Below are 26,567 nucleotides of genomic sequence, written 5' to 3'. Positions count from 1 at the left end.
AGGACCTCACCTTGTGTATCTCCTCTTCCTCTCTGGTCCATGGTCCGTACTCTGCAGAAACTGTTCCTGTTATGTAGTCCATCTATTCCTTTTCTCTGGCAGGAGGGTGAAATTTTGGTCTTCTTAGCAGATCTTGACCAGAAGTGGAGATTTGTCCACATTATGTAAGGGAACCCAAACTCCACCCACCCACTTGTGCTGATTTCCCTCACCACACTGATAGTCCTTTCTCAGTTAAGGAGCTCCTGGCATTCCTCCGGGTATCGAGAGGACACTGGTTCTTTTGTACTGATGACATCACTGTGATCTCGGAGGATGGGGTGGCTGGTTCAGGGTGATACCAGTAGTCATGGACAGAGAAAGCTGAGAGTCAGTTGCCTGCTGCAGTGTCTCTTCTCTGGGTCACACTTCCTCCCTGAACAAACAGCTTCTGACAATAAGATGTCTATATTAGCATTTTGTTTTCTGTGAGCAATCTCTGTCTTTCCCAGGCAGTACTTAGTGAAATCCTGCTTATATCTCTTTGCAGATGACAAGGTTCTGGGTTACTCTTTCTTTAGAGAGCATGCTTTGGTGAGGAGAGTTGTGGGGGTCATTTGTCCAGGCAAGAGCTGCTAGGTAGATTTTTAAGCCGCAGGCCTGAGTCTTGGGGCACTGACTCCTGTGCATAAAGTTACCGACCTTGAGTTATTTAAATTTGGACTCAGCCACTGCAGATAGCTCTGTATTTTTGAAAGGTGTTAGAAAACTCTCTCTTCCCGATTGCCTTTGTGCAAATCTCTAAAAAGATATAAATCAAGAGTTTTCATTAAATCTTGTAATTCGATCTACAAACTGTGTTTGGATATGCTGCTTATAACAACCACAGAGCCATAACAGGTGATGAGAAATATGACTTAAATGTGCGCTGACTATTTGAACACAAAATTAAAAGTCAAAAGGTTTTTTTCTCTTTTAAAACAGTTTAATCTTATTCTAAATGTTTGCCAAGCTTCATAGACAGATCTTCCTCAAGACCAGTGAGAAATACGTGACCAGGGGCATATGTGTCCTAGTTTTAATTAATTCAAACAGAAAATTAAGGAATAAGCTTGGAAGCTTTCCTGTTTCTCAAAATGTATTCCTTAACATGTTCCCTCCAGAGAGGAGCTGCCCTCCGGCACTTCCTTCTGGGCACGTCTTCACGGGCAGCTGTCCGCACCTGCAGTGCTGGGATGCTCTGTGGACCATTCCTGGGGTGCTAATATCTGCTTTTTTCTTTTATCTTTGAAAGTGAAAAAATTACTATGAAATTACAAGTGTTTAGATACTTAAAAACATTTTATTGCACACAAATGAAAAGTGATTGTTACCAGAGTTTGCCCTAGAGAGCAGGGAGTTGGTAAGATGGCCTCTCTCTCTTTCTCTTTCTCTCTCTCTCTTTCTCTCTCTCTCTCTCTCGCTCTCTCTCTCTCTCTCTCTCTCTCTCTCTCTCTCTCTCTCTCTCTCTCACACACACACACACACACCACTCTTAAAACCATTTCCAGGGGTACATTTGCTTGTTTAAATTTAACATGCATTCTCATCGAGTAATAATAATAAGTGTCAGAATAAGAGTGACTTGAAATAAAATATAAAATATAATCAGTTCAGTTGCAGAGAAAGTTATGATAAGGAGAATTTGTAAGCTAACTAGTATGGAAATATAAAGTTTCTGATATGTAACTTTTTTCTTTTTTTAAATGATTTTGGCTGACTATTAATATTAGTGGTAGTAACCAAGCTGTGAGAATGATTAGTGGTGTGGATGAGGGGTCTGAGGGAAACATAATTGAGAAATTTAGGCCATTTTCGTCGTTTTTGTGATAACAGTGGTAGGCTAAGGAGACTTACTAAGAAGCTATAAGAGGTTACGTTTGTTCAGGGTATTTTTTTGGATGATTGTGATAATCAAGTTAATGGGAGAAGTATTAGTGATGGTAAAATAATTTTTAGCATTGTAGAAGGTTAGGGTTTTGTACATAGTCTGTTCCATACAAACTCATCAGTTATAACTGGATTCTAAGAAGTCTTACTTTAGTTTTATTATATAAGTGTTTTTAATTAAAAAGAAAAAAAAAACAGAAAAGAACTTTCCGTTGTTTCACAACAGTGTAGGCGTTGGAAAGGAGGGAATGTAGTTTAAGCAGCCTAGGTTCATTCAACCTTGGATTGTTGCTTCATTAGAGAGCGTTTGAAGAAAGAGCAGAGGATCTCAAATGCGAATATGCAAAATTAAAACAGATTGTTGTAAGTCACCCTGAAAAAAGTCAAGAATATGTCACAGGTGGCATTTGTTGGATGGCCAGACCTCTTGGCAAACCTTTCCCGGGGTCTGTGTTGCTTTAAAACATCTTTTGTTGACTAATTCATGCTTACTCTGTAGGCTCTGCCTTCTGGGTTGTGTTATTAAGCCTGTTTATCCCCGGAGAGCTTCGGTCTGTTTGGTTTGACAAAACAAGGCTTAAAGATGCAGAAGTCCATATCAGACCTGGCCTTTCAGTGCTGTGGGGTTGGAGGGGGTTAGCTCTGTCCCCAGTGTCTGTACAGCTAACATTTAGCTGAAGGCATGGGCTTCATCGCAGAGCTGTGGGCAAGGGCTAAATCTCAGTCTAAACCGAATGTCATTGACAAAGGTCGCTGGTTTGTGGGAGAGGACTGCAATCAGTCTGTTTTCCAAAGGTTCTGGTGTTATATAAAGACCTGTGTTTAATGGCCAAGATAGCCATTTAATCTGTAACTAGGGACAAGTTACTTAACAAAGGAATTCTTCCTCCCCAGTCTGCAAATCGGGGTTAAATTTTCAACATTGTTGAAACAGCAACTAGCGTGTTTCTAGCGTTGACTGGCCATAATTCAAAACCAGAAGGATTCACTGAAGGTTGAGACAGGACTGTAGAGAGTACAAAGATGTCTTCCTTCCCAAGGGGTCTGCGAGGTGGTATGGAACACATGGAGGCTTTGGTGACTGTCCAGTTGGGAAGGTTTGCTTCTTAGTTAAAGAGGAGCCAATGGGCGATGACGTATCGGAACTCCTTGCATGTGCGACATGTCTGCTCTAGCAGTGTGAACCCTGCACAAAAGACAGATTATGCAAAACCTTTCCATGTAACACATCATTATTATCTGAACAGAAAGAAGCCTCCAAGAATAATCTATTGCCATTTTCTCTACTCAGTGGAATTTGTGTTTGACCTACCTAGATAGTTTTCTAAAGAAAAAGATTATAGATACATTTTATATCAGGCTTTAAATTTTTTCACTCAATCACTAAACTTAACTGCAAAAGAAAACCTTATTTTCTAAAATTTGCAATGTAAGTTTCCCCAATCGGTTTTGATTTGTTTCCTTGGTTTATTTTTGTTTGCGTTCATGTTCCTGGGGTCTCCTTCTGGATTTCTTCTCCTGTGACATTGAGAATATGTATACAAGGTTGATGGCAAAATCGGGAATCAAACTCAGTAGGAGACAGCACAAGGTGTAGCTCTCTCAAGTGTGTCTTTAAACCACCACACAGTTGTTTCATACAGTTCATGTCATATGCTGAATACTTTTTGTACTCTAAGATTAAGACTGCAAAAATCTGTGGCCTTATAAAAACAGGAGAAAGTTACTTTTTTTCCTGCAGAGCTAAAGTTCAAGGTTTCAGAAGCCATTAGCATGCAATTTAATGTTTCAGAAAGGGTTTTTATACTATTTAAACAGGGACAGGTCATGGTTTCCTTCCATTTTGTGGACACCAGCCTGGTATCAACATGTTATAAAGACAATGGATAGATATCTTTTGGAATTAGTGAAATGAGCCTCATTAAGAGAAAAATTGGATATATCTGGACTCTGTTAGGTATTTTCTGGGACGATTGACCACTTCAAACACCTTCTTAAATGGATGGGGATACTGAGTAAATACACCAAGTGGGTTTGGAATTTCAGTGTGGTCTATGAACATTGGGAGACTGTTTTTCTCATCTGAGAGATATTCACTTGCATGAATAAGATACAAAGGATAGTTTACAGGCCAGAAACACTGCTGAAATTATACTTGGCTCTGAGTCACGCATCAGTTTAATTAACAGTAAATTATTAGCAGCTACATTGAGCCAGGAACTATGCTGGGAGGCAGGAATAGGCCATGCCTTTGTTCCTATCTCAGAATGTGTGCATTCTGCTTTGCCGTGAGTTCTTGTCTTCTGTGCTCTCATTGTGGACGTCATCTAATCCGTTTCCTTACTGCGTATCCCTCATCTTTCCAGAAATTAATTTTTAAATGCCTCTTTTAAAAGGCAGTGTGATCCCAAGGTGAAGGAGGTGACAATTGAAAGGGCCACATCAGCTGCAGAGAGAATGCAGTTACGGGACAAAGATGCACACAGAAACAATGAAGATGATAATAAGGGGGCTGGGTATAATTGGTCCCAATGGGGCAGATCTGTTTCTTTATTCTTAACCATGAGTTTTAGATCCCACCCATTGCCAGTATAACCAAATTGCAGTATTAATACTTAACTGAAATAAGAATTTCCAAGTAAAATACACATGAACACATACATGTACACACATACAGCACATACATTGCACACACAAACAATATGCACAAACACACATACATGTCTGTATATGTGTGTATATAGAGAGATGCATATAGATGTGTGTGTGTGTATAAATATGTGTGTATATATATATGTGTGTGTGTGTGTGTGTCACTAGTTAGAGAAAATTTCAAGACTTAATGTTAATGAATATTAAATTATTTATTATCAACATATTTATAATGAGCCACTGAATTTTTGCTTGTTCTGTGAACAATTCCATTTTGAATGTGAGTAACATCAGGCTAACAGTTATTAACAACAATTACTTTAAGGCAATTTACTTGTGAGCTCTCTATATAGACACAGTAGAGATACCAGGCATTCTTTTTTTCTACCATTCTTAAGTGGACATTTTTTCTTTTTTTTAATTAGAATTTACCAAATTCATCTTTGTCCCGGCATAATCAAATGAAGATCCCTAGACAACGATGGTTGCTCATTACTCGACAATGGATTATATAGCTCTAGAAATAACTATCGTCCACCTTGGAGAATTGTGGCTGAAAGTTGTAAAGAGGGCTGTCCCTCTTTACATTTCATTTCTTTTCTTTTCTTTTCTTTTTTGAAGGAAATGCGCATGAATCATATGCCAAAGCCAAGCCGTTTTCTTTGTAACAAATGAAAACATAATAATGTGGGGAAATGCTGCTTGTTTTTTAATTCTTTATCTACACACACTGTCTGTCCTCTATGAGGTCCGGACACACACCATTTTAAGTGGTTTGTCTGCTTGTTCTCCAACGTAGAGATTGATCTATCTAACTTTTTAACTTTCTAAACACGATCCTTGCAAATTGCCAGCTCAGAGCAACCAAGCAGAAGCCAGCAGCTAGGAGCATCTTACGGTCTTCAGAGTTATCTGATGTCAGCAGGCTTTGCTCATGGGGGTCTCCAGACTCACAGGATGATGAGGTCAGAGCTCATTCTGAGCCCCCAGGGCTCACGGCGCATACAGGTCTAGGGCTGGGGGATCCTCGAGGCCTGCTGTGCTATTGCTCTGTATCAGGCTCTGGGGGATTTTCAGGGAAAGTTAGGAATATCTTTCCAAAACACACAAAGAAGTAGTGGTGTTAAGCGAGATAAGAGCTTGAAACCATGTGAACACATTCTTTCTTTAATTATCACCAGGCTTATTAGAAGATAAGGATGAATTCAGAAGGCAGACCCATGAATATCATAAAAGCCCAACTTGTACCTAATACCTTGAATCACTTTTCAGTAATCTTCTAATGAGATTGACAGGGGACGTTCCTATCTTCTATTTCTCCTTTCTGCTTCAGACCTTTAGCAAAGTACAGCCTCCTGCCAAGAGCCTAGGACCAGAAATGAGATACAGTAATCTAAATCCAGATCTTCTCCTCTGTTAAAAAGAACTGCAGTCAGAGTGCTCCACAAATTCAGTCCTGTTATCTGCCCTGGCCACAGTTTCATTTTTGCACAATTTTAGTTTCTTATGGTCATCGCTGTCTCAGAATATTAAATGGAAAATTCCAAGTGCCAGCCATAAGTTTTTAATAGCTTTTATTTCACCATATTGCTGTTGTTTTATTGGGGAGTGTTGGTGTTTTACTGACTAATTTATAAATCAGTCTTCATCATAGACATGTGTGTATAGTACCAAGCACAGTCAATGTACAATCGGTACCTGTCCCTGAGTTTACAGAACTAGGAATTCAGATGAGAACTCCCAGAACAGTTTTTCACTCTCCAGTTGCATCATTGTCAAGCCTATCTGCGCCTTGATAGAAATCTATCATGTTAAATTCTAAGATGGGCTCACATAGTGGCCAAGGGTACAGAGCTATGGAGGCAGACAGCTTTTGGGGGAACACTAAGTGTCTATGCCACCTGGACTTGTGTGTCCCTTACATCATCCCTTCAGGCCAAGCATTAACATCCAACTAGTCAACTGACGAAACTTTTTCATCCTGAAATTCCTACTCCCCTTCTCTCTCTCTCTCTCTCTCTCTCTCTCTCTCTCTCTCTCTCTCTCTCTCTCTCTCTCTCCCCCACCCCCCTGGGGACGGTTTATGTCCATTGTGTATGGCTCTGTTTGTATTCTAAGGCACAGGAACGTGGCCTGTACCCCGCATATTTCAAGTACAGAGCACCAATGCCGGGTTGGGCACCATGGATCGGAGCTCCTGATGGAGCTCCTGATAGACAGGAAGTGAGATCTAATCTGGACCTGTGGCTGTCACTTTGAAGAGAGGGATCTAGCATAATAACGGAGTATACTGAATGCAACTACTGGGTTTTGAACAGCAATTCAAGGTAGAACAGAGAAAGGGCACCAAATTCCACTTAGAATTGCCAGGAGAATGCCTCAAAGTTATATATATGCTTAATAAATAAATATATATGTGTATATATATATATATATATATATATATATATATATATATATATATACAAATTATAATACACAGTGTACATTTTGGGGCCGTGCACAAAACATGCTAATTTGATATATATCACATTACCATGTTTTATATATATATGTGTGTGTGTGTGTGTGTGTGTCACTATATATAACCTTGAAGCATTATATAATATAATATATATAATAATATATGATAATAATATACTATAAATTATATATAGTATAATAAAAACACTGTAATTCACCCTCCTATTTACTCCACATATACACTCACATGTGCAAACATGTACATAGCACATATACTGGTTCATATATGCATATACGCATGCATATGTACTTAACATACATAGTTTCTGGTAATAAGTTCCATACCATCCAACTGTTTCTCTAGGTGTTGAACACACATTATTTAATAGCTGTATTTGTCTAAACATTCCTGGCATGTCTTCGTGAAGGATGTATACCCTTGTGCATCATCGTCTGAAATCCTAGGCAGGATACCAACAGCAGCAGAATTGCTCGAGACAAAGGAAACTTAAATCCTTTTTAAAAAATGTCTTCATGTAAAACCTGAATAAATTGAAGTAGAACCAGTTAGAATAAAAACACACCCAAGAAGCACCTAAGAAAAAACTTAATTGTTTCTGGGAGTTTTAGCATCTGATTGTTTGAAAAGAGCTTAATTCAATTTCAAAGTAACATAACTACAGTTCAATGAGGGCCTTTGTTCTGGGGAAAGATAATGTTTCATGGGGCTTATCAGGCATTCCTTGCCCGACAGTTGAAGAGTAGTTAGATTGTCTGTTATTTTCTTATTTTGATTATTGCACCACTGTAAGTTACTAATGAAAGGATTATTTGGGAAGCACTAATTCTGGTCTTGGGGCTGTGCACAAACATGGTAATGTAATCTCATGAACACTCCATGAATATTTCTGTGGTTAAATAGAAGGATCTTACTGAAAACTGAGAAATCCAAAGCTTATTCTCCCTCTACAGCAGAAAGCAGCTATTTAGAAAGAGCGTGCTGATTTAGGACAGTGTCAGAAATACTAAACACGCATATAATTCGTAAAGAGGAAAAACAGGCTGGGTATCCATTTATGAAGAATTGGGAGAATTCCCTTGCAGTGCACACATCATGGGACCCTTGAACTCAATGCTAGTGGAAGAAGTGATGTTTTGCTCACACTTGAAACCCATGTTCTTGCGGTTTTCCTCACAGCCTCATCATGTGTTCAACATGCTGAAGAAGTACGTCCGTGCGGAGCAGAAAGACAGACAGCACACCCTAAAGCATTTTGAACATGTGCGCATGGTGGACCCCAAGAAAGCTGCTCAGATCCGGTCCCAGGTAAGCCCTGAGTGGGGGAACCTTCTGCAGCTTACAGTCCAGTTGTTGCTTCCTCAGTTTGTTGGGAAGATAATTACCTCCCTCTAGAGCACCTATGGTGAGGGTGTTGTATCTCTTTGTCAAGAGTTCTTTAATATCTGAAACTCTAAAAGCTAATCTTCAGAACACACAGTTCTACAAGGCTTAACATGTGGAGGCAGAAGGATGGATAGTTCAAGGCCAGCTCGGCTACTTGAGAGAGATGCTGTCTCAAAGAGGTGAGAAGCAGAGAGATGACTCACCAGTTAAGAGTGCTTGCTCTTCTTGCTGAGGACCTGAAGTTAGTGCCCAGCCCCCACATTTCACCACCACTTAAAACTCTAGGTTCAGGGGATATGACACTATCTTCTGGCTTCCTCTGGTTCCTGCACAAATATCTGAGTGCACACAAACACACATACATACACACATACATAAATAAGCTGAATCTTCTACAAAAGGAAGGGTGTTTTAGTACTGTGTGCCTTGACATTTTCGAAGTTTCCCCCAGTAATATGGAATATAAATTCTGAAGTGTTGAGAGCAGCCAAAATTTTTAATGCTAGCCATTCATCATTTAATGCTAGCCACCAGGTCTGGGAAGTGGCTCACAGTTGACAAAGTGGGAACCAGAGTTTGGATGCCACTGAGTGTGGTAACCCACCAGTAATTCTAGCACTGAGGAAGCTCAGATGGGATCCGTGGAACAAGTTGGTTAGCTAACATAGTCGTATTAGTGAGCTCTGGGTCCGACTGAGAGGCTCTGCCTCAGTGAACAAGGTGCAAAGCAGTAGAAGAAGATTCTCAGTGTGAGCCTCAAGCCTCTACACACTCCCACTTGAGTGTGCATCCACGTGTTCAGTTAACACGCAAACATTCATACATGCACACATACATACATAAATAAACAAAAAATAAAAGAATAAAGTCACCAAAATGGAGAAAATGATAACTCAGTAAACAGAAAGCTGTGTACTCTAATCAGTAAACTATGCCCAGTCCTGGCAAACTCCATTGTAACTACCATGTTTAGGGTTGCTAGAGTCTAGATGAAGATTTGTAATTATTTTCTGCTTTCTCATTCCCAGAGGTTGAAAAACTAGGGTCTGCCTCCAGAAATCTAAGATTTTAAATTTTCTCAAATGAAATAAAACTAAAAATTGCATTTGCCTTCTATACAAAATATCCAATCAAATTGAAATATTCCTATGTATTAGAAAATCTTCAAAGGTATTTCTGTAGGGACTAGGGTATTTAGGAAGCTTCAGTGGTCGGAGTGTGGTGACTGATGTGGTCGTTGAAATCGACTGTTACAAGCATGCAGGCTACTGGTAAATACTGAGGAATGAGAGAATAAAAAAGAGGCAAAGAAACCAAAAGCCCCTTTACTTCAGTGTTCCAGCTGTGTGTGTGTGTGTGTTGGGCGTGGTCTTTGTCACTGTTTCCTTAGCAGAGATTGTTCATGTGGAGGTGCCATCTTCTAACAGGTTATGACACACCTCCGTGTGATCTACGAGCGCATGAACCAGTCTCTGTCCCTGCTCTACAATGTCCCTGCGGTGGCTGAGGAGATTCAAGATGAAGTCGGTAAGTGAGCTGTCCTTCGGATGTTCTCCGAGAGATAGGCTTACCCCCAGAACACATCAGGGCTGAGAGTCTTCTGTGTCTGTCACCTGTGCCCAGGTGCCTACGCGTTGTACAGTACATTTTGTGGGTTGGTGGAGGGAGGGGGGGTTTCACACGTGTGTGAATGAGTCTAAAATCCTTCAGTGCACATGGCAACCAGGGGAAGGAAGATACCAGGTGTTGGAAGATACTAGGTGTTGGAAGATACCACCAGGTGTTCTACTCTATCACCCCGTTCTCATGGGACAGTTGCTATCTGAACCTAGAGCTTGGGTGGTGGCCAGCAAAGCCCCGTGATTTCCCTTAATGGTGCTGGGATTCCGGGGCCACATGCTTATACATGGATGCTGAGGGTTGAAGCATAGCTCCTCTCATTTACACAGCAGGCAATCTCGCCCATTCTGCCCTCTCTAGCCCCAGATCGCCTCTTACAGTGAATCTCACCTTGGCTGCTGCTTCAGCTCTTAACTTTCAATGCCTGTGAGACCTAAAGATGTAACCTGGTATAGAGAAGACCTTGAAGTCTTCAAGCAGTGAATCAGTTGTTGAATCCCATGTCAACAGTGATATTCTAATTTATCCAATCTTGTAGGTAGATACTCACTAGGCTTCTCTACTTTATAACTAAGCACAGTAGTTTTAGCCTACCCTGTGTATCGAGAGCTCAACTCCCCATTTGTTTTTCACTTCCTTAAATTTCTTGTGACTGCACGTTTCAGTTATGTTTGGAAGACAGAGATCAGTAATAAGTCCTCTATATAAGAAGTCAAGAACTGGGTACAGTAATCCATGCCTGTAATTGTGGCACTTGTGAGGCTCAAACAGGGAATTGCTTCAAGTTCAAGTCCAGCTGGTACTACGGAGTGAGTTCAAGTCCAGTCTAGGATACACAGTGAAACCTATCTCAAGGAAAAGATAAAAATAAAATAAATATATATAAATGAAAACAGATCTCCACAAGGGAGAAAAATTCAAAACATAACTCATAATCTTACTGAATTGAAGTTAAAATTTCTAGATGTGTGCATTAAATGAGTGTGCTTTGTGGTTAGCGTCACCCTCTTATCCTGTGTGACTTACATTAAGGTAGCATTAGCAATATCAAACTATAGAACAATAAGCCATTAGAAAGGAACTGTACCTAAACCCGCTAATTACAGTTGGCACTCTCTGGTTTCTAATTTGCTCTTTGTAGAGCTTCTCATTTGGCATTGTGCTCCTCTAAATATTAGCCACAAGTGAGTCGGACAGATGGCGACTCAAATCCCTCAGTGCTGCAAAATACCCAAGAACGGGACCACCCAGTAACTTAAAATCTCAGTGGCAGAGAGATGGTTAACTAGAATCACACTTGGGTTTCTGTTCTTTCTTTCAATAAAGTAAGAAACTGCCATGGGGGTAGATCAGGAACAATTACGTAAAAACTAGGACTGGAGGGATGGCTCAGTGAGTAAAGTGCTTACTGGACGTTTAGAAGACCTGGATTGAGATCCCTCGCACCAACATTTAAAAAAAAATGTCAGTCATGATGACATGTGCCTGTAAGCCTACTGTAGGGGCAAAAGCAGGTGGATCGCAGGGGCTTGCTGGCCAGCGCTACTGCACCTGTGTCAGTCGATAAGGAGAAGAAGCCATTGAAGAAGGCATCCCAACATCAACCTATCAGCCTTCGTGCACACACACACACACACACACACAAGATTCCTGTCATTCTACATATACTGGAGACCACATACTTACAGAAAATCTTTCTAAGATCTTTCTCTTGGAATCCTGGATGCTATCATCTTAAGATAGTTGTTTACATAGGAAAAACCACTTGCTGCAATGAACACATTACAGCCTGTCCACTACAGGCCTGTGTGCCCTTTAAGCTCCTGACACAAAAGCTTGAGGTACGAGTTCTTCAAGGACAATGGGCTTCCTTGGTTGTCCTTAGTGGGCTTCCTGAAGAACTGTGACACAAACAAGCAAATGAACAGCCAGTAAAACTCTCCATCACATCGATGCAGACAAACCCAAAATCGGCTCTGTATGCTGCTCACAAAATCCTTTATATTTTAATCTCTTTACTTTTGTTCATATTTGAAGTATTCCATAATGAAAGTGTGATTTGTTTGTTGTTATCCAATGCAAAGAAGAACCTCATAGAGTCCTTCCGATTGGCACCTTACAGTAGACACAGTCGTCTGTGGATTCCGTTCACCCACCATTTTTCCCTAAGTTATCAAACTTGAGGTTTGAATCAGTTCGGTATAGATAAGGAGAAAGCCACACTTCAGTTGGCAGAAGGGTGAGATGGGAAATATAGAGATGCTCGTGTGTTTTGGGTAAACGTTGGCGCCTTTGTGCACCTCAACTAGGATAAGCTCAATTCAGTCTACAGCTTGGAAAGAATGCAGCATTCTACTGCTTAACACTCATGGTTGCTTTCTGAGTAAAGGGTTTTAGGCTGAGGATCTGCCAGTATCAGTTTTTCTTTAATGACACAGGTGTATCTCTCTCAGTGAATTATGCTTCCAACCTTAAATCTCTATTATAGGCCAAAATGGGTGAGAAGGGGGCCTTAACTACAAAGAAGTTATGCTGTGTGGTTGGAGGTGGGGACTGGAATCAAGCCTGTAAGAAAGAATAAATAAACAAACCAACCATACTGACTAGGAATCATGCTGCCAGGGAATTCTGGCCCTGATCATGTTACCCCATTGTGCTTCCCTGAGGCAGCCCATCTGGTTAGGCTACAGCCAGCTCTAGTAAATCCCAAATCGGTAGTTCTAGTAACCACACACATATGGGTGGCCTTCCGTCATCCAGCATCTTGTGTGCCTGAGAGACTCTGGACCAGTCCTTCTCAACCTTCCTGATGCTGTGACCCTTTAATACAGTTCCTGATATTATGGTGACCCCCCCCAACCATATAATTATTTTGTTCCTATTTCATAACTGTAATTTAATATTATGAATTATAATGTAAGTATCTGATATGCAGGATATCTGATATGCAACCCCCGCAATGTGGTCACAACCCACAGTTTGAGAACCAGCTTCGGTAGACTCTGGAACCACACATTTGACCTTGTCCTGCTTCCATGGTCTCAGGAACTTCCGGCCGAATATCTGAGCCTTTACCTCGCATTGGCCGCCTCACCCAAATTCTCCCTCTGGATGGCCTGAGCAGGACAGGTGTCCTGTCCTTGGAAAGTCGCATCCCTCAGGATCCAACTGAAAGCCTCAGCAGCTCTGTAAAGTCTTCACCGATAACCTCAGAGGGCAGAGCAGGAAGCAATGGTTTGATGAGCTCAGACGGGTCTGCCCATGACATCAGTGTCTAGGTATATTGTGAAAGGTCACCTTGGAGTACTGGACCAGCGCATATAGAAGGAGCAGGAGGTCTAGGGGAGGAGTCCGGGCCCTCGGTCCCTCAGACATTAGGTGTGTCCACGTTCAGCAAGGTTTTCTTGTATTTTGCACAAAGGCGGCATACGGGCTAATATCAATGGTGAAGAATTCTGTGGCAGTATCTCCAGCTCATAATTGAAGAAACTGGATCCTAGAGAGGCCACTTAGGATGATAGTGGAGGAATAAAACTGACTCTGAGGCCAGGGTCTTGCCTGAATCCCACATCTGTGTTCTCTCTGGCACCCATTGTCTTGCACCGTGAGTTCTCTTCTCTTTAACCTTAGGGTCTACACATAGGGTTTAAACCTGGGAGGCCATACTCTAGCTTGTGTTGATTTCTATGTTTCTATCACAGCAATGTCCAATCCGCTGAGCTCTGCTGCCATCCATGGTCTTTGACTGTGGTTCTAGCAGACAGCCTGGTGTGCTTTAGAGATTTCCGTTGCTGTAGTCTAGGAATGAGGCAAACCGTCACGCTTTGAGGTCGCTGTCCCTTAAATTATGAGATGATCTGTTTCTTGATAATGCCCAAACCTCCATGCTAAGCTCCTTCCTTGACCCCTCCCATACCCATTGCACGAAGTACCTCCCTTTCTGCTGTGACAATGTTCCCTAAAGCTGTTATGGTTGATCTACCCAACAGAATGATGTCATCGGGCAGTGGCAGCAAAGTAAAGAATAAAGCAGATTTCCCAGAACCCTTTTTTAACACTGTATAAGGAGGTTTGGGTCGCAGCCTTGACACTGTGTCCTGTGGTCATCTCCAGAGTTTACACAGTCACATGGTTGGTTGATTGGTTGATTAACCATGCATCTGATTTGGTTCTCCTAAGTATTGTCTAAACTGCTGTTAGTTCTTTTTACAAAAGGCTGACCTTTTATTATCTTGCCGTTTTTAGTCCAGCTTAAATTATTATTCACAAGTCCCAAAGCACACATACTAGTTACTATTTTCTTTTTCAAAGGTTTGCATGTAAATTATGAAGCTTTCTTGTTCAGAAAGGTTGTAAGAAATGTTGATAAAGAGGGGACATTGCCTTACGTCTTCTAAATCCTGTCTAGGAATGTGCTGTTCAATTCAGTGATGACTGAGTTACCGTTCTGATGAAATGCAGCTGCTCAGAGTTCCTGCCCATGCAAATCGTCGTCACTTCAGTCCCCACAGCTCTTCAGCTCAACGCTGATTTGGCCCACTTGCCATTCTAAGCCATTAGATGTTTTTGTCCCTTGTAATTTCCCTTAAGTCCCTTAAGTCCTTGCTAAATTGGTTCTGGCATTGAGGAATTTTTTTTATCATTGTCCCTCAAGATTCTTCAGATTGCAGCCACCTCAAGGCTGTAAAACTGTAGCAGCATTTCATTCCGAGATGTCTGTCTCACACAAGGCTGTCCTGACCAATTTATGAGTTAAACAGAAGGAAGGAAGGAAGGAGGAAGGCAGCTCTAATTGTTTCACACTGGTTTATCATTTAAATTAATAAAAAAAGTGAAATACTAAAAACCAGAAAGACCGGTGACTGGGTAAATCCGTGGTTAGTGGGGCTGGTATGGAATGATGTGCCAAGGAGACAAGAAAGCCACTTTCATGGAAGAGTGCTTACTGTTGTTACAACTTTGCTTTTTATTACAATTTCACTGTGGCCTCTTGATAAAAATGTCCAGCCTCCAGGGAAAAAAATCCAGCATGTCTATTTCAGGGACAGTGTCTCTGTTGTCTGTGCCTATGTGGAGCTGGTTACAAATCCAAATTGGGTTTAAAGTCGAATATTTACAACTCTTCTCAGTCTGACAAAATAGAAGAGTGAGTTAGTACTGCCTGAGAATTATTTACCATCCCGTGGGTACTTGTCAGTTAAGAGAGAGCATTAGTTTCGGCTCCAAACTTTGTCTCTGTAAGTCCTTCCATGGGTGATTGTTTCCAATTCTAAAAAGGGGCAAAGTGTCCACACTTTGGTCTTCATTCTTCTTCAGTTTCATGTGTTTTGCAAATTGTATCTTATATCTCGGGTATACTAAGTTTCTGGGCTAATATCCACTTATCAGTGAGTACATATCATTTGAGTTCCTTTATGATTGCTATTGGATGGAGCACAGCACCCCCAATGGAGGAGCTAGAGAAAGTATCCAAGGAGCTAAAGAGATCTGCAACCCTGTAGGTGCAACAACATTATGAACTAACCAGTACCCTGGAGCTCTTGACTCTAGCTGCATATGTATCAAAAGATGGCCTAGTCGGCCATCACTGGAAAAAGAGGCCCATTGGACATGCAAACTTTATATGCCCCAGTACAGGGGAATGCCAGGGCCAGAAAATGGGAATGGGTGGGTAGGGAAGTGGGGGGAGGGTATGGGGGACTTTTGGGATAGCATTCTAAATGTAACTAAGGAAAATACGTAATAATAAAAAATATTTACAAAAAAAGAGAGAACATTACTGAGAGAGAGAGAGTGTGTGACGCCCCAGGAGATGGAGTTCAAGACCAACCTGGCTGCCTAGCTAGACATCCTGGCTTGTTGAGAGTGAGGGAACCAGAGAGATAGAGACGATAAAATTGTTAGTAAATAAGACAGAGGCACTATTTAATTTATTCTGTTCTTACTTGATTTTTAATAAAAGTGACTGCTACTCACATGTAAAGTCTTACAGCTGAATTAGGCACTCAAAAACAACATGTGTTCATATTTCAGACAGACATGAGGACCTTCCTTTGGTGACTTCATTATAGTCTCAAAGCCAATCTGTTGTTCCCAGTATCATTAACTGAGTGTTTGCCTTGCTTGTAGCCACCCTTATTTAAATGGGTATCTTTGACTCCCCCTGAAAAAAGACAACATTTTTGTTTTTTGATTTTTTTTTTTCAAAATAAAGCCCCTAGTTCCACGCATGAAAATGTCTGGGCTAGTGCAGAAATCCCCAGCAGAAGATAGTAGCCTTCAAATTAGATGGTATTCCCAGTTTTCTGACAGAGTGAGACTGGGTTGACGAGTCCCCAGACAGAGAGGTTAGCCTCCTCAGAGTCCCAGCCGGTCTTTACAACGTGGGGAAGAGGCCTTTAACAGATAAACTCGCCCAAACTGCCAAGTGCTGTTCTTTATATACATTCCTGGCTATCATATAGTATAAGGTTTCATTGTCTGACTCAGGAGTTAAATTAGATCAATAGATTATACGTCTTTAGGAAGATCTGTTAAAGTGACTGATAAGGTCACATGAATGTGTCAAACATCCCTCTAGCATGATTCTCACATAGATATTTCCAGTGCACAATAGTGGGGAAGCCAGTCTATACTAGCAACACCCAGAAAGTGCACTGTCCAAGAACAAATGCGTAGGCTTGGTGTTTCTATTGGTTTGGCTTTTATTTTTAACCAATCAGTCTCCCCTGTCTAACCAGAAAGGCAAATTGTTGACACTGAAACCTAGAATGCAGCGCAGTGCATGGAGCTGTGTTCCTGTCCGTGGATGCTGGCAGTCCTCAGCTGAATTAAACGTCATCCACATTGTGCTGACTCACTACCGATCTATCTCTTGGTTTTTTTCCAGATAAAGTGTTATCTTCTCAAATCCTTGAACCACTTTAATTGGTTTCTTTGCTTTTTTATTATTACGGTTGAGTTGTGTGCGTTCTTTGTATATTCTAGGCACTAACTTATCACATACACAACCTGCAAATGTTTTCCCCATTCAATGGGTGTTTTGGTGGGTTTTTTAACTTTTGCTTATTTTTTATTAGATATTTTCTTTATTTACATTTCAAATGTTATTCCCTTTCCTAGATTCCCCTCTGAAAATAAGCCTATCCCGTTCTGCCTCCCCCTGCTCCCGAACCCACCCACTCCCATTTCCTGGCCCTGGCATTCCCCTATACTAGGGAATAGAACCTTCACAGGACCAAGGACCTCTTCTCCCATTTATGACCAACTAGGCCATCCTCTGCTACATATGAAGCTGGAGCCATGAGTCCCACCATGTGTTTTCTTTGGTTGGTTTAGTCCCAGGGAGCTCTGTCTGGGGTTACTGGTTAGTTCGTATTGTTGTTCCTCCTATAGGGCTGCAAACCCCTTCAGCTCCTTGGGTCCTTTCTTTAGCTCCTTCATTGGGGACCCTGTGCTCTGTCCAATGGATGGCTATGAGCATCCACTTCTGTATTTGCCAGGCATTGCTGTTTTTATCTTTACACGTGTTTTTTTGTTGTTGTTGTTTTGTTTTGTTTTGTTTTGACATGCAGTTTTAGTTGTTCTGTTTTTTAATTGTAGACAAAGTCTAGCAGATTGATTCTTTATTTTTTGTTTTTGCACTGTTGCTTTGGTAATAGATAGACAAAGCCACTTGAATTCTGATTGGATTCATTTTGTATGGGGCACTAACTAGTTAAGGGTCTCAGTTTACAGATTCCTACCATGTGATGAAGAAGAGGTTCTTCCTAACTAAAAGACATTGTACCGTGTGCAAATTCTGTTGACTGTAGACTTCTATACCCTCAATTTCCTGCCTATTCTTCGGTCCATACTTCTACACTACTTTGATTACTGTGACTTTGTGGTTAAGCTTTGAGATTGGCAGGTATGGGTTCTGTACTTTTGGATTTTTTTGGTGATGGTCATTGTTGTTATTGTTTTAAGATTGCTTTGAACATTCTAGTTACTTTTGAATTTCTACTTCAATTGTGATGTTTTTCTCAGGACTGTTTAAGAGAATATGGGTTTGTATTTTTTTTCTCATTGCTAAGACAAGTTATCTGATAAGAGCAGTTGAAAGAGGGGTGTCTTAGTCAGGGTTTCTATTCCTGCAAACATCATGACCAAGAAGCAAGTTGGAGAGGAAAGGGTTTTAGTCAGCTTACACTTCCATACTGCTGTTCATCACCAAGGAAGTCAGGACTGGAACTCAAGCAGGTCAGGAAGCAGGAGCTGATGCAGAGGCCATGGAGGGATGTTCATTACTGGCTTGCTTCCCCTGGCTTGCTCAGCCTGCTCTCTTATAGAACCAAGACTACCAGGCAAGGGATGGTCCCACCCACAAGGGGCCTTTCCCCCTTGATCACTAATTGAGAAAATTCCTTGCAGCTGGATCTCATGGAGGCATTTCCCCAACTGAATGAAGCTCCTTTCTCTGTGATAACTCCAGCCTATGTCAAGTTGACACAAAACTAGCCAGTACAATTGACCCCTTGTCAACTTGACACACAAACACATCACTAGTAAGCCTCAACCCTTAGTTTCTTATTCATCCCCAAGATCTAAATAACTTTAAAAGTCCCACAGTCTTTACATATTAAAAGTTCAATCCCTTTCAGAGATCCAGTATCTTTTAAAATCCAAAGACTTTTTACAATTAAAAGTCTCTTAACTGTGGGCTCCACTAAAAAGCTTCCTTCAAGAGGGAAAAACATCAGGGCACAGTCACAATCAAAAACAAAAATTCTGGGATCCACTCATGATCTTCTGGGCTCTTCCAAGGGCTTGGGTCACTTCTCCATTCCTTTCCTTTGTAGCACATGGCTTGTCTTCTAGGCTCCAGCTGCCTGTACTCCGCTGCTGCTGCTGTTCTTGGTGGTCATCTTATGGTACTGGCATCTCCAAAAACACTGCTGTCTTCCACTGTAACTTGGCTTCAACAATAGCCTCTTATAGGCTCTCATGGTACCAAGCCTCAACTCCTTTGCATGACCCCTTCAGTCCGGGGCCATCAATTGCAACTGAGGTTGCACCTTCACCAATGGCCTTCCATGGCCTCTCACAGTGCCGTGCCTCAGCTGCTCTGCATGACCCCTTCATGCCTTCAAAACCAGTACCACCTGGGTAACTCTTACACATTACCAAGTCCAGCCACAGCACAAGGTACAGCCTTGGCTATCTCTGCAACACAGCCTCTGTGGTCTCAGAAAACACTTCCCAGGAGATGTCACCTCAATGATGCTGGTCTCTTCTTAATTAAAGTTAGGTTCTTACCTCCAGATAACCAGAATCAATAGTCAATAGTTCCAGTAATGCAAAGGTTTTGCTTTAGTAGTTCTGATATCTTGTTAATCACAGCTGATTCTTCAGCCCCAGCTAACCAGAACCACAGAATCTTCACAATCAAAATAGCAATGGCCCTGAAAAGACTCTTTAATCTTCCCTCTGGAATTTCACAAGCCAGGCCTCCATCTTCTGCACTGTACTCCACATTATCTTCCAAGCTCCTACACAACATCTGACAGAGCTCTTAACAATGAATGGATGGATCTTCTAGCCCAAAGTTCCAAAATCCTTCCACAGTCCTCCCAAAACATGGTCAGGTTTTTACAGGAGTATGCCACTGTGCTGGTACCAATTTGTCTTAGTCAGGGTTTCTATTCCTGCACAAACATCATGACCAAGAAGCAAGTTGGGGAGGAAAGGGTTTATTCAGCTTACACTTCCATACTGCTGTTCATCACCAAGGAAGTCAGGACTGGAACTCAAGCAGGTCAGGAAGCAGGAGCTGATGCAGAGGCCATGGAGGGATGTTACTTACTGGCTTGCTTCCCCTGGCTTGCTCAGCCTGCTCTCTTATAGAACCAAGACTACCAGCCCAGGGATGGTACCACCCACAAGGGGCCTTTCCCCCTTGATCACTCATTGAGAAAATGCCTTGTAGCTGGATCTCGTGGAGGCATTTCCCCAACTGAAAGCTCCTTTCTCTGTGATAACTCCAGCCTGTGTCAAGTTGACAGAAAACTAGCCAGTACAAGGGGTTTACTTCAATTCATATGTATGCATTCATGATGGCTGGAAAGTTCCCAAGGTAGTGGGAGCACAAGGCAGCTGGCCTCACTGCTATCCCCAGTTAGTTAGGAAGCAGTGTCAGACAATCGCTGGTGCCCACCTTGCATTGGCCTTTCCATTCCTGTGAATATTCCAGCCCTGGAAGAACTGCTCTCACCCACATGTAAGGTGAGCCTTACCATCCCAGTTAACTCAATCTAGAAACTTCCTTATAAACTTATCCAAAGTTTATCTCCTAGGTCATTCTAGGCCCTATCAAGCTGACAATACTATTCATAATTAGATTATAATGGCTCTCTATATAGATCAGTTTGGGAATTATTGCTGTTATCACATTTCCCCTATTTTCAGTGTATGTGAATGTGTTTGAGGCACAGTGGCCCACACGTGAGTACATGCATTTATACACACATGTTGGGTACACATGTGGAGGCTGGCAGCTGATGCTGACCAACTTTTCCCCTCCATTCTACTCCATTTACAGTTGTTGCTGTAGGGCTGCCCTCTCCACCCCGCTGGTACTTAGATCCTGGGAATTCAAACTCCATTCACACTTCCAGAAAGCCTTGTGCACTGAACCATCTCCCCAGACTCCTGTTATAAAGTTTTAAATAAGGATTAATTAAACAACAGGATGCTACAGCAGGCCGTGAGAGGATTCTAGCTGAGGCCCACTGTGACAAGGCAAGTTCTTAAAATTAGTGGAATTCACGCTTTTGGCTTTCACGCTATTATTTTAGTAAAATTCCAAAGGTTTGGTAGTCCTCTTGTCAAGATGTGCTGTCTCTACTACCTCAGTAGCTTCTGTCCGTTTTCACACAGTCACTTACTTTGCAGTAAGGAGCATCTCTACCAGATGGGTGAGGCTTGAGGCAGCATCTCCCACCCCAAGCTGCTGATTCTCATGAAGATGCGGGGAGTCATTTTCCCAGCTCCCCAACTCTTATGTGCTGTAGTTTGAAACAAAACCTAAAGAGAAGCCCTAGCAAAAACTGAGTAGGGTGTGAAAGCAGACCACAGCGGTGGCAAGATGGTTTCCTGGCACGAAACACTGCAACAGATGTGTCCTGATTCCTTTTCTTTTCTACAGTCTTGGGAAAAACCAATGATTTTGGACGGTAACAAGGGCTGGTTACTCTATTTTTCACAAGCAGCTGCCTTCAAGGTTCTTTTTTTAAAAGGGAAAAAAAATGTAGAGATATTTGCCACCCAGAATATGGAAATGAAGCCAAATTAATTTTGAAGTGTGCTTCCACAAGGATTAACTGGAGATGAGATGAGCTTGTTTGCATGTGAGTCAGAGTTGGGAACGAATGTAATTTGCCTCTTGCTGTTCCTCTCAGAAACAAATTCTGCAATGTAGTCACTGAGGAAGCCTCATTATTCTTTATTAATAGCTCTTAGGTAGTGTGTCTTGTGCAGACACTGTTAGCTAGGAAATCATAAACAGGGAGGGTGTGTCAACAGGGCTGGAGGGATGGCTCAGCACATAATGCTCTTAGAGAGGTCCCAGGAGAGGTTCCCAGCACCCATGTTGGACTGCTTACAGCTTCTGTAACACCAGCTCCAGGCGATCTAATGCCCTCTTCTGGCCATCACAGCCATGCACACACAAGAACACACGTGAGTGCACTCACACACACACACACACACACACACACACACACATACACACACACAAGACTTAATATTCTTAATTCATGGGTCAACCTGTTGTGTTTTATGAGAGAGAGAGAAAGAGAGAGAGAGAGAGAGAGAGAGAGAGAGAGAGAGAGAAAGAGAGAGAGAGAGAGAGTTTGGTGGAGGCACAGTATGGTGTCTGTGGAAGGGGGTGGCTCTGTGGGCCCATGCTGAGGCATCCCTTCCCCCTGAGGTACCAGCCACAGAAAGGTATAGTATAGAATAACTTTATGTGCCTCAGTACAGGGGAACGCCAGGGCCAAGAAATGGGAGGGGGGAGGGTATGGGGGACTTTTGGGATAGCATTGGAAATGTAAATGAAGAAAATACCTAATTAAAAAAAAAGAATAGAGTTTATTTAGGGCATGGGGAGGGGAGTTGAGACAGAGAAAGGCAGAGAAATGGGGGAGGGAGGAGAGGGGAGGGGAGGGGAGCGGAGGGGAGGGGAGTGGAGGGAAGGCAGGCCATGAGCACATGGAGAGGTGGGGGGAGAGGGGCAAGAGGAATGGGGAGAGAGGGGTAAGAGGGTAAGGGAACAAGAGCAAGAGGAGAAGAGAAGAAAGTGAGGAGGGGACAAGCAGTCCCTTTCATAGTGAATCAGGCACACATGGCCATTACCAGGGAACTGTGGGGTGGGGCCTAGACGAAATGCCAACACAACCAATTAACCTATTCTATTATGAGCGCTGTCCAGAGAAACAGTATTTTGATATGTGTCAAGACACTATTCATTCAGGGTATGTTAGTATACACCAAAAACCTTATCACTTGGGAGACTGAAAGAGGAGCAACTTGAGTTCATGGCTGGCCTTGACTCTACCAGGAAATCCTATCTCCAAAAGACAAGGGATTAAAAACAAGCAAACAAATAAACAAGTAGTATTTGCAATGCCTTTGTTAGTGGGTAGAGTCCAGTTCATTTCAGCCACTGCTGATAGATGATGTATTAGCAAAGACAAAGAATTTACTAGCCATTTGGTGCACTGAACTCGTTGTTGCTGACTGGCATTTGTTCATAAAGGTGTTAGCTACATCTTTTGCTTGAAAAAAAGCACCTGGCCTCTATGAAATTACCCTATCTCTGCCTTTGCTTTTGGTCTGTGTAGCATTTAGATGTGTCTTCCCGTCCTGAGACAAGGCTGTGTCCCTAAGTCTGCAATGTCCCCTATTACACTGAACTCTGTACGGCTGCGTAAGTAGGCCAGTTGTGAAACCAGACACATCTTTGGCCTAAACAAGGGAAGCAAGCTGGGTAGAATTTCATTCTGGTACAAACACTAGCCTGAGCCCTTCTAGCCCTGGCACACCAGCTGTGTCTCCTCTTTCCGAGGTTGTAACCATAAGCGGAAGTTTTGCAGGTGCCTGGGTTCCTCTTGCAGCCTTGCCTCATTAAGAAGGAGCTTCCAAGTACAGTAGTGCAAAGTTAAGAGTGTAAACGAGAGTGTAGCACGTTGATAGGATCATGCTTACTTGCATTCTATAATGTTTTTATTTAGGAAACAGTGAAAGCAAACCAAGTTTCACATTCTGAAATAGTGGGTGTGGAGGCCTCTTTGTTTGGTTTGTTTTTTTAATGTGTGTGACTGTTTGCCTATGTGTGTGTGTGTGTGTGTGTCTATCACATGTATGCCTGATGCCTGAGGAGGCCAGAAGAGTGCCGAATCCTTTGGAACTGAGGTGATGGAGGGTTGTGAACTGCCAAATGTATGTTGAGAACTGAGCTCTGGTCCTCTTCAAGATCACTGAGTACTCAGGACCACCGAAGCTTCTCTCGGGCCCCATACATGTTTCCTAATGAAAGTCTGTGATTTAAAATTCAAAGTTAATTGTTAGCTTTAAATATAGCAACCTTCATTTCATAATTACTGAGTCTTAGGAAGCAACTGAGAGTTCTCAGATGATAGCCAATATCTTCTCTATAAAGGAAGGTTGCTACACATACTTGTCCTGTGATATAGGCATCCTGTGGCATGAAAATGAATCATTGTGTCATCTTTCTTTGTTACAATAAAACTTCCCTAGGAACTCTAGCCAAATGAAGTGCTTATTGCTAGAAGTTGTCAAAGATACCAATAAACAGTTCTCCAGAGTTTCTATTTGTGAAATGTAGTAGTTGCTAGTATAGTTTTAAGTGTAGTTTTCTAATAGTAAATATCTGTTGCCTAATACAAAGAAAGTTTAGTGTTGCCACTGAGGTAGATGAGTGACAGTTTTCAGACATTATTATTATCTGAAAATAATCTTTGATGATTTAGGTATATACATTTTACATTATATATATGCATATATATATACACACATGTATATAATGCATATGTATATATACATATATATGCACATATATACACATTATTATACTTTTATATGACTTTCAAAAAATAAGATGTAGGAAGGCTGGGTGTGACTTACTTACTTACATAGGAGAGTGCTTCATAGCCTGTATGAAGCCTAGGTTTCCTCCTCCCACATTGCACAAAACGTGGTATGATGGTGTAATACCTGCAATCTCAGCACACAGGTGATGAAGACAGACAAATCTAAGACCTTGGCTACTTAGTACAGCTAGGCATGAAACACTGTCTTTAAAAAAAATGTCTATCCATGTACATACACCGCTATCATTTGCCACTGTGAGTAACAAGAAGATCCAAGAACTAAGCAAGGATATTCAGCATCAGTGAATTGTTTGTTAAATACCTACAATACTCTGGGACTGTTAAAGATTCGGGGCACAGTCTTTCTTACTCAAATAACTTAGAATAATTTAGAATTTGCTTAGAGACCGCAGATCATCAGCCAAGACAAGGCTCTGTTCTCACCGAGGCAGTTGATGAAGGCTGATCTGATAGCACGAGGTGGTCTTGTCTAATAACCACCCTTCCTCCTAACCACCTCAAGAAGACTACTAAGCAAGAGGGAAGCTTGCTTTTCAACAGCTCAAGCCACGTTATTTTATAGGTTCAACTAAGGCCATACATCACATGTGGTCAATAATCTAAGGCCATACCTAACGCCTGGTCAATAGCCTGCAGACTAACCCGTTCCATTGGTCTTGATCCAACGGCACTCACTTAGTGATAATAGCAAATTCAAGGCTGAATCTGGGAATAATATGGGCAGCTTCAGCGTCCTTTCACTGAACGTGTTACGCACTGAAGAGTTGTCTCAACAGCTTTGCACACATACATCTCTGTTGATGTGTTAAACATTTTGTAGGACTTGGGGGCCATGCCACCTTTCTCCATTTGATCGGAACTCATATGCTGAAGTATGAGTCGCTGACAGTTCCGTGGACCATGATATCATAATTCCCCATGATGACTTCACCATTGATTCTCCGGGACCAGCCATGCAGGCTAGGGCTTTGCCAATGTTTATGGTCAGAGACTTCTGGCAAACAGCATGGAAGTGGTGTATTGTTGCTGGCCATTAAATCAGACCCATGAAGTGGCCTCCCCTGCCAGCAGAGCAGATCGCTTCTTGGTTTGTTTTTTTCCACTCAAATTTACAAAGAAAGGCTAACAGATAATTTAATGAAAAGCTCTGTATATGTTTTTGTTTCTATTATTGTTATCTTCATTTTGATCACAAACTTTTTTTTAGTCTCCCTAAGTCTTGCTTAATCCTCAAAAAAATCCTTGATAAGCAAAGTGTATGGCTTTTCCCGTCATTTATTACGGTATTACTTTATATGTTTTGGAAACAGGCCTGTGTATGCCAGGCTGCTCTCATTCGCAGTCCCCCTGGTTCAGCATCTCAGGTGCTAAGGAACATGGTAGTCGTCTTCCTTTCTTCTCTTGCTGAGTCTGACATTGCAGGCAAGCTGACGTCCTGCTCTCAGCCCTGGATACACTGGCATATGTTCTGCTTATGTCTACAGTGTTGACTTTTTCAGGTCGAATATGCATTTGTATCTCTTCACAAAAAAATATGCCCACAGCCAAGGGATGATTAATAGAAACAGTTCTCATCATGTGGCTTTGGACCGGCAACAGCAGCATCAATGAGAAATTGTTAGAAGTGTGCATTCCTTGGCCTCATTCCCAGCCTAATAATCCAGCTATGTGTGGAATAGATGTGTCAGCTTTTATCTCTGTGGCTAAATACCTAACATAAATAAACTTAAAAGACCAGCTTTATTTTATAATATATCTATATTTCAGAAGTCTGAGTCTATAGTCCATTGGCCCTATTGCTTTGGGTTTGTGGCAACTATATTATGGCCAGAAGAGCTTCTTAGTTTCCGGTGACCAGAAGGAGAAAGTAAAGATGGGAAGAAGAAGAACTGAAACAAGAGAATTCTCTGTAAAGACAAATCCCTAACTTCCAAGAGGTCCCATCTCTTAAAGATCCTGCTGCCACTCATTACCAACTTGGGCTGCAGACAAGTCCCTTAAAACATGGACCTTTGGAGGAAATGTAAGATCTAGAAGTAATTGGTGCTCAGTCTGTAGTGATAGTGCTCAGTTAGTACTAAAGTTATGATGCTCAGTCTATAGTGATAGTGCTCAGTTACTATTATAATAATGATGCTCAATCTACAGTGATAGTGCTTAGTTAGTATTACAATGATGATGCTCAGTCTACAGTGATAGTACTTAGTATTATAGTAATGATACTCAGACTACAGTGATTGTACTTAGTATTATAGTAATGATATTCAGCCTACAGTGATAGTGCACAGTCTAGACTATGTTAATGGTCCAAGGTCCAGATATAGTAATGGATGTAAATGATACACAGC

At 41.8% G+C, this 26,567-nt stretch overlaps 1 protein-coding gene across 7 annotated transcripts in view; it reads left to right on the top strand.

Annotated features, from left to right (window-relative positions):
• App (amyloid beta (A4) precursor protein) overlaps positions 1–26,567 on the top strand; it is a 222,590-nt gene that overhangs the window by 151,674 nt on the left and 44,349 nt on the right. For all 7 annotated transcript variants that reach the window (XM_006522873.3, NM_007471.3, NM_001198825.1 and 4 more), the window contains 2 exons: positions 8,222–8,350; positions 9,856–9,955. In XM_006522873.3, coding sequence (XP_006522936.1) covers positions 8,222–8,350; positions 9,856–9,955 — 229 coding nt within the window. The remainder of the gene's footprint in view (positions 1–8,221; positions 8,351–9,855; positions 9,956–26,567) is intronic.

Source organism: Mus musculus, chromosome 16 (assembly GCF_000001635.26).
Source record: "Mus musculus strain C57BL/6J chromosome 16, GRCm38.p6 C57BL/6J".
NCBI lineage: Eukaryota > Metazoa > Chordata > Mammalia > Rodentia > Muridae > Mus > Mus musculus.
Note: the sequence above shows the minus strand (reverse complement) of the source record. Positions and strands in the feature narration are given on the sequence as shown.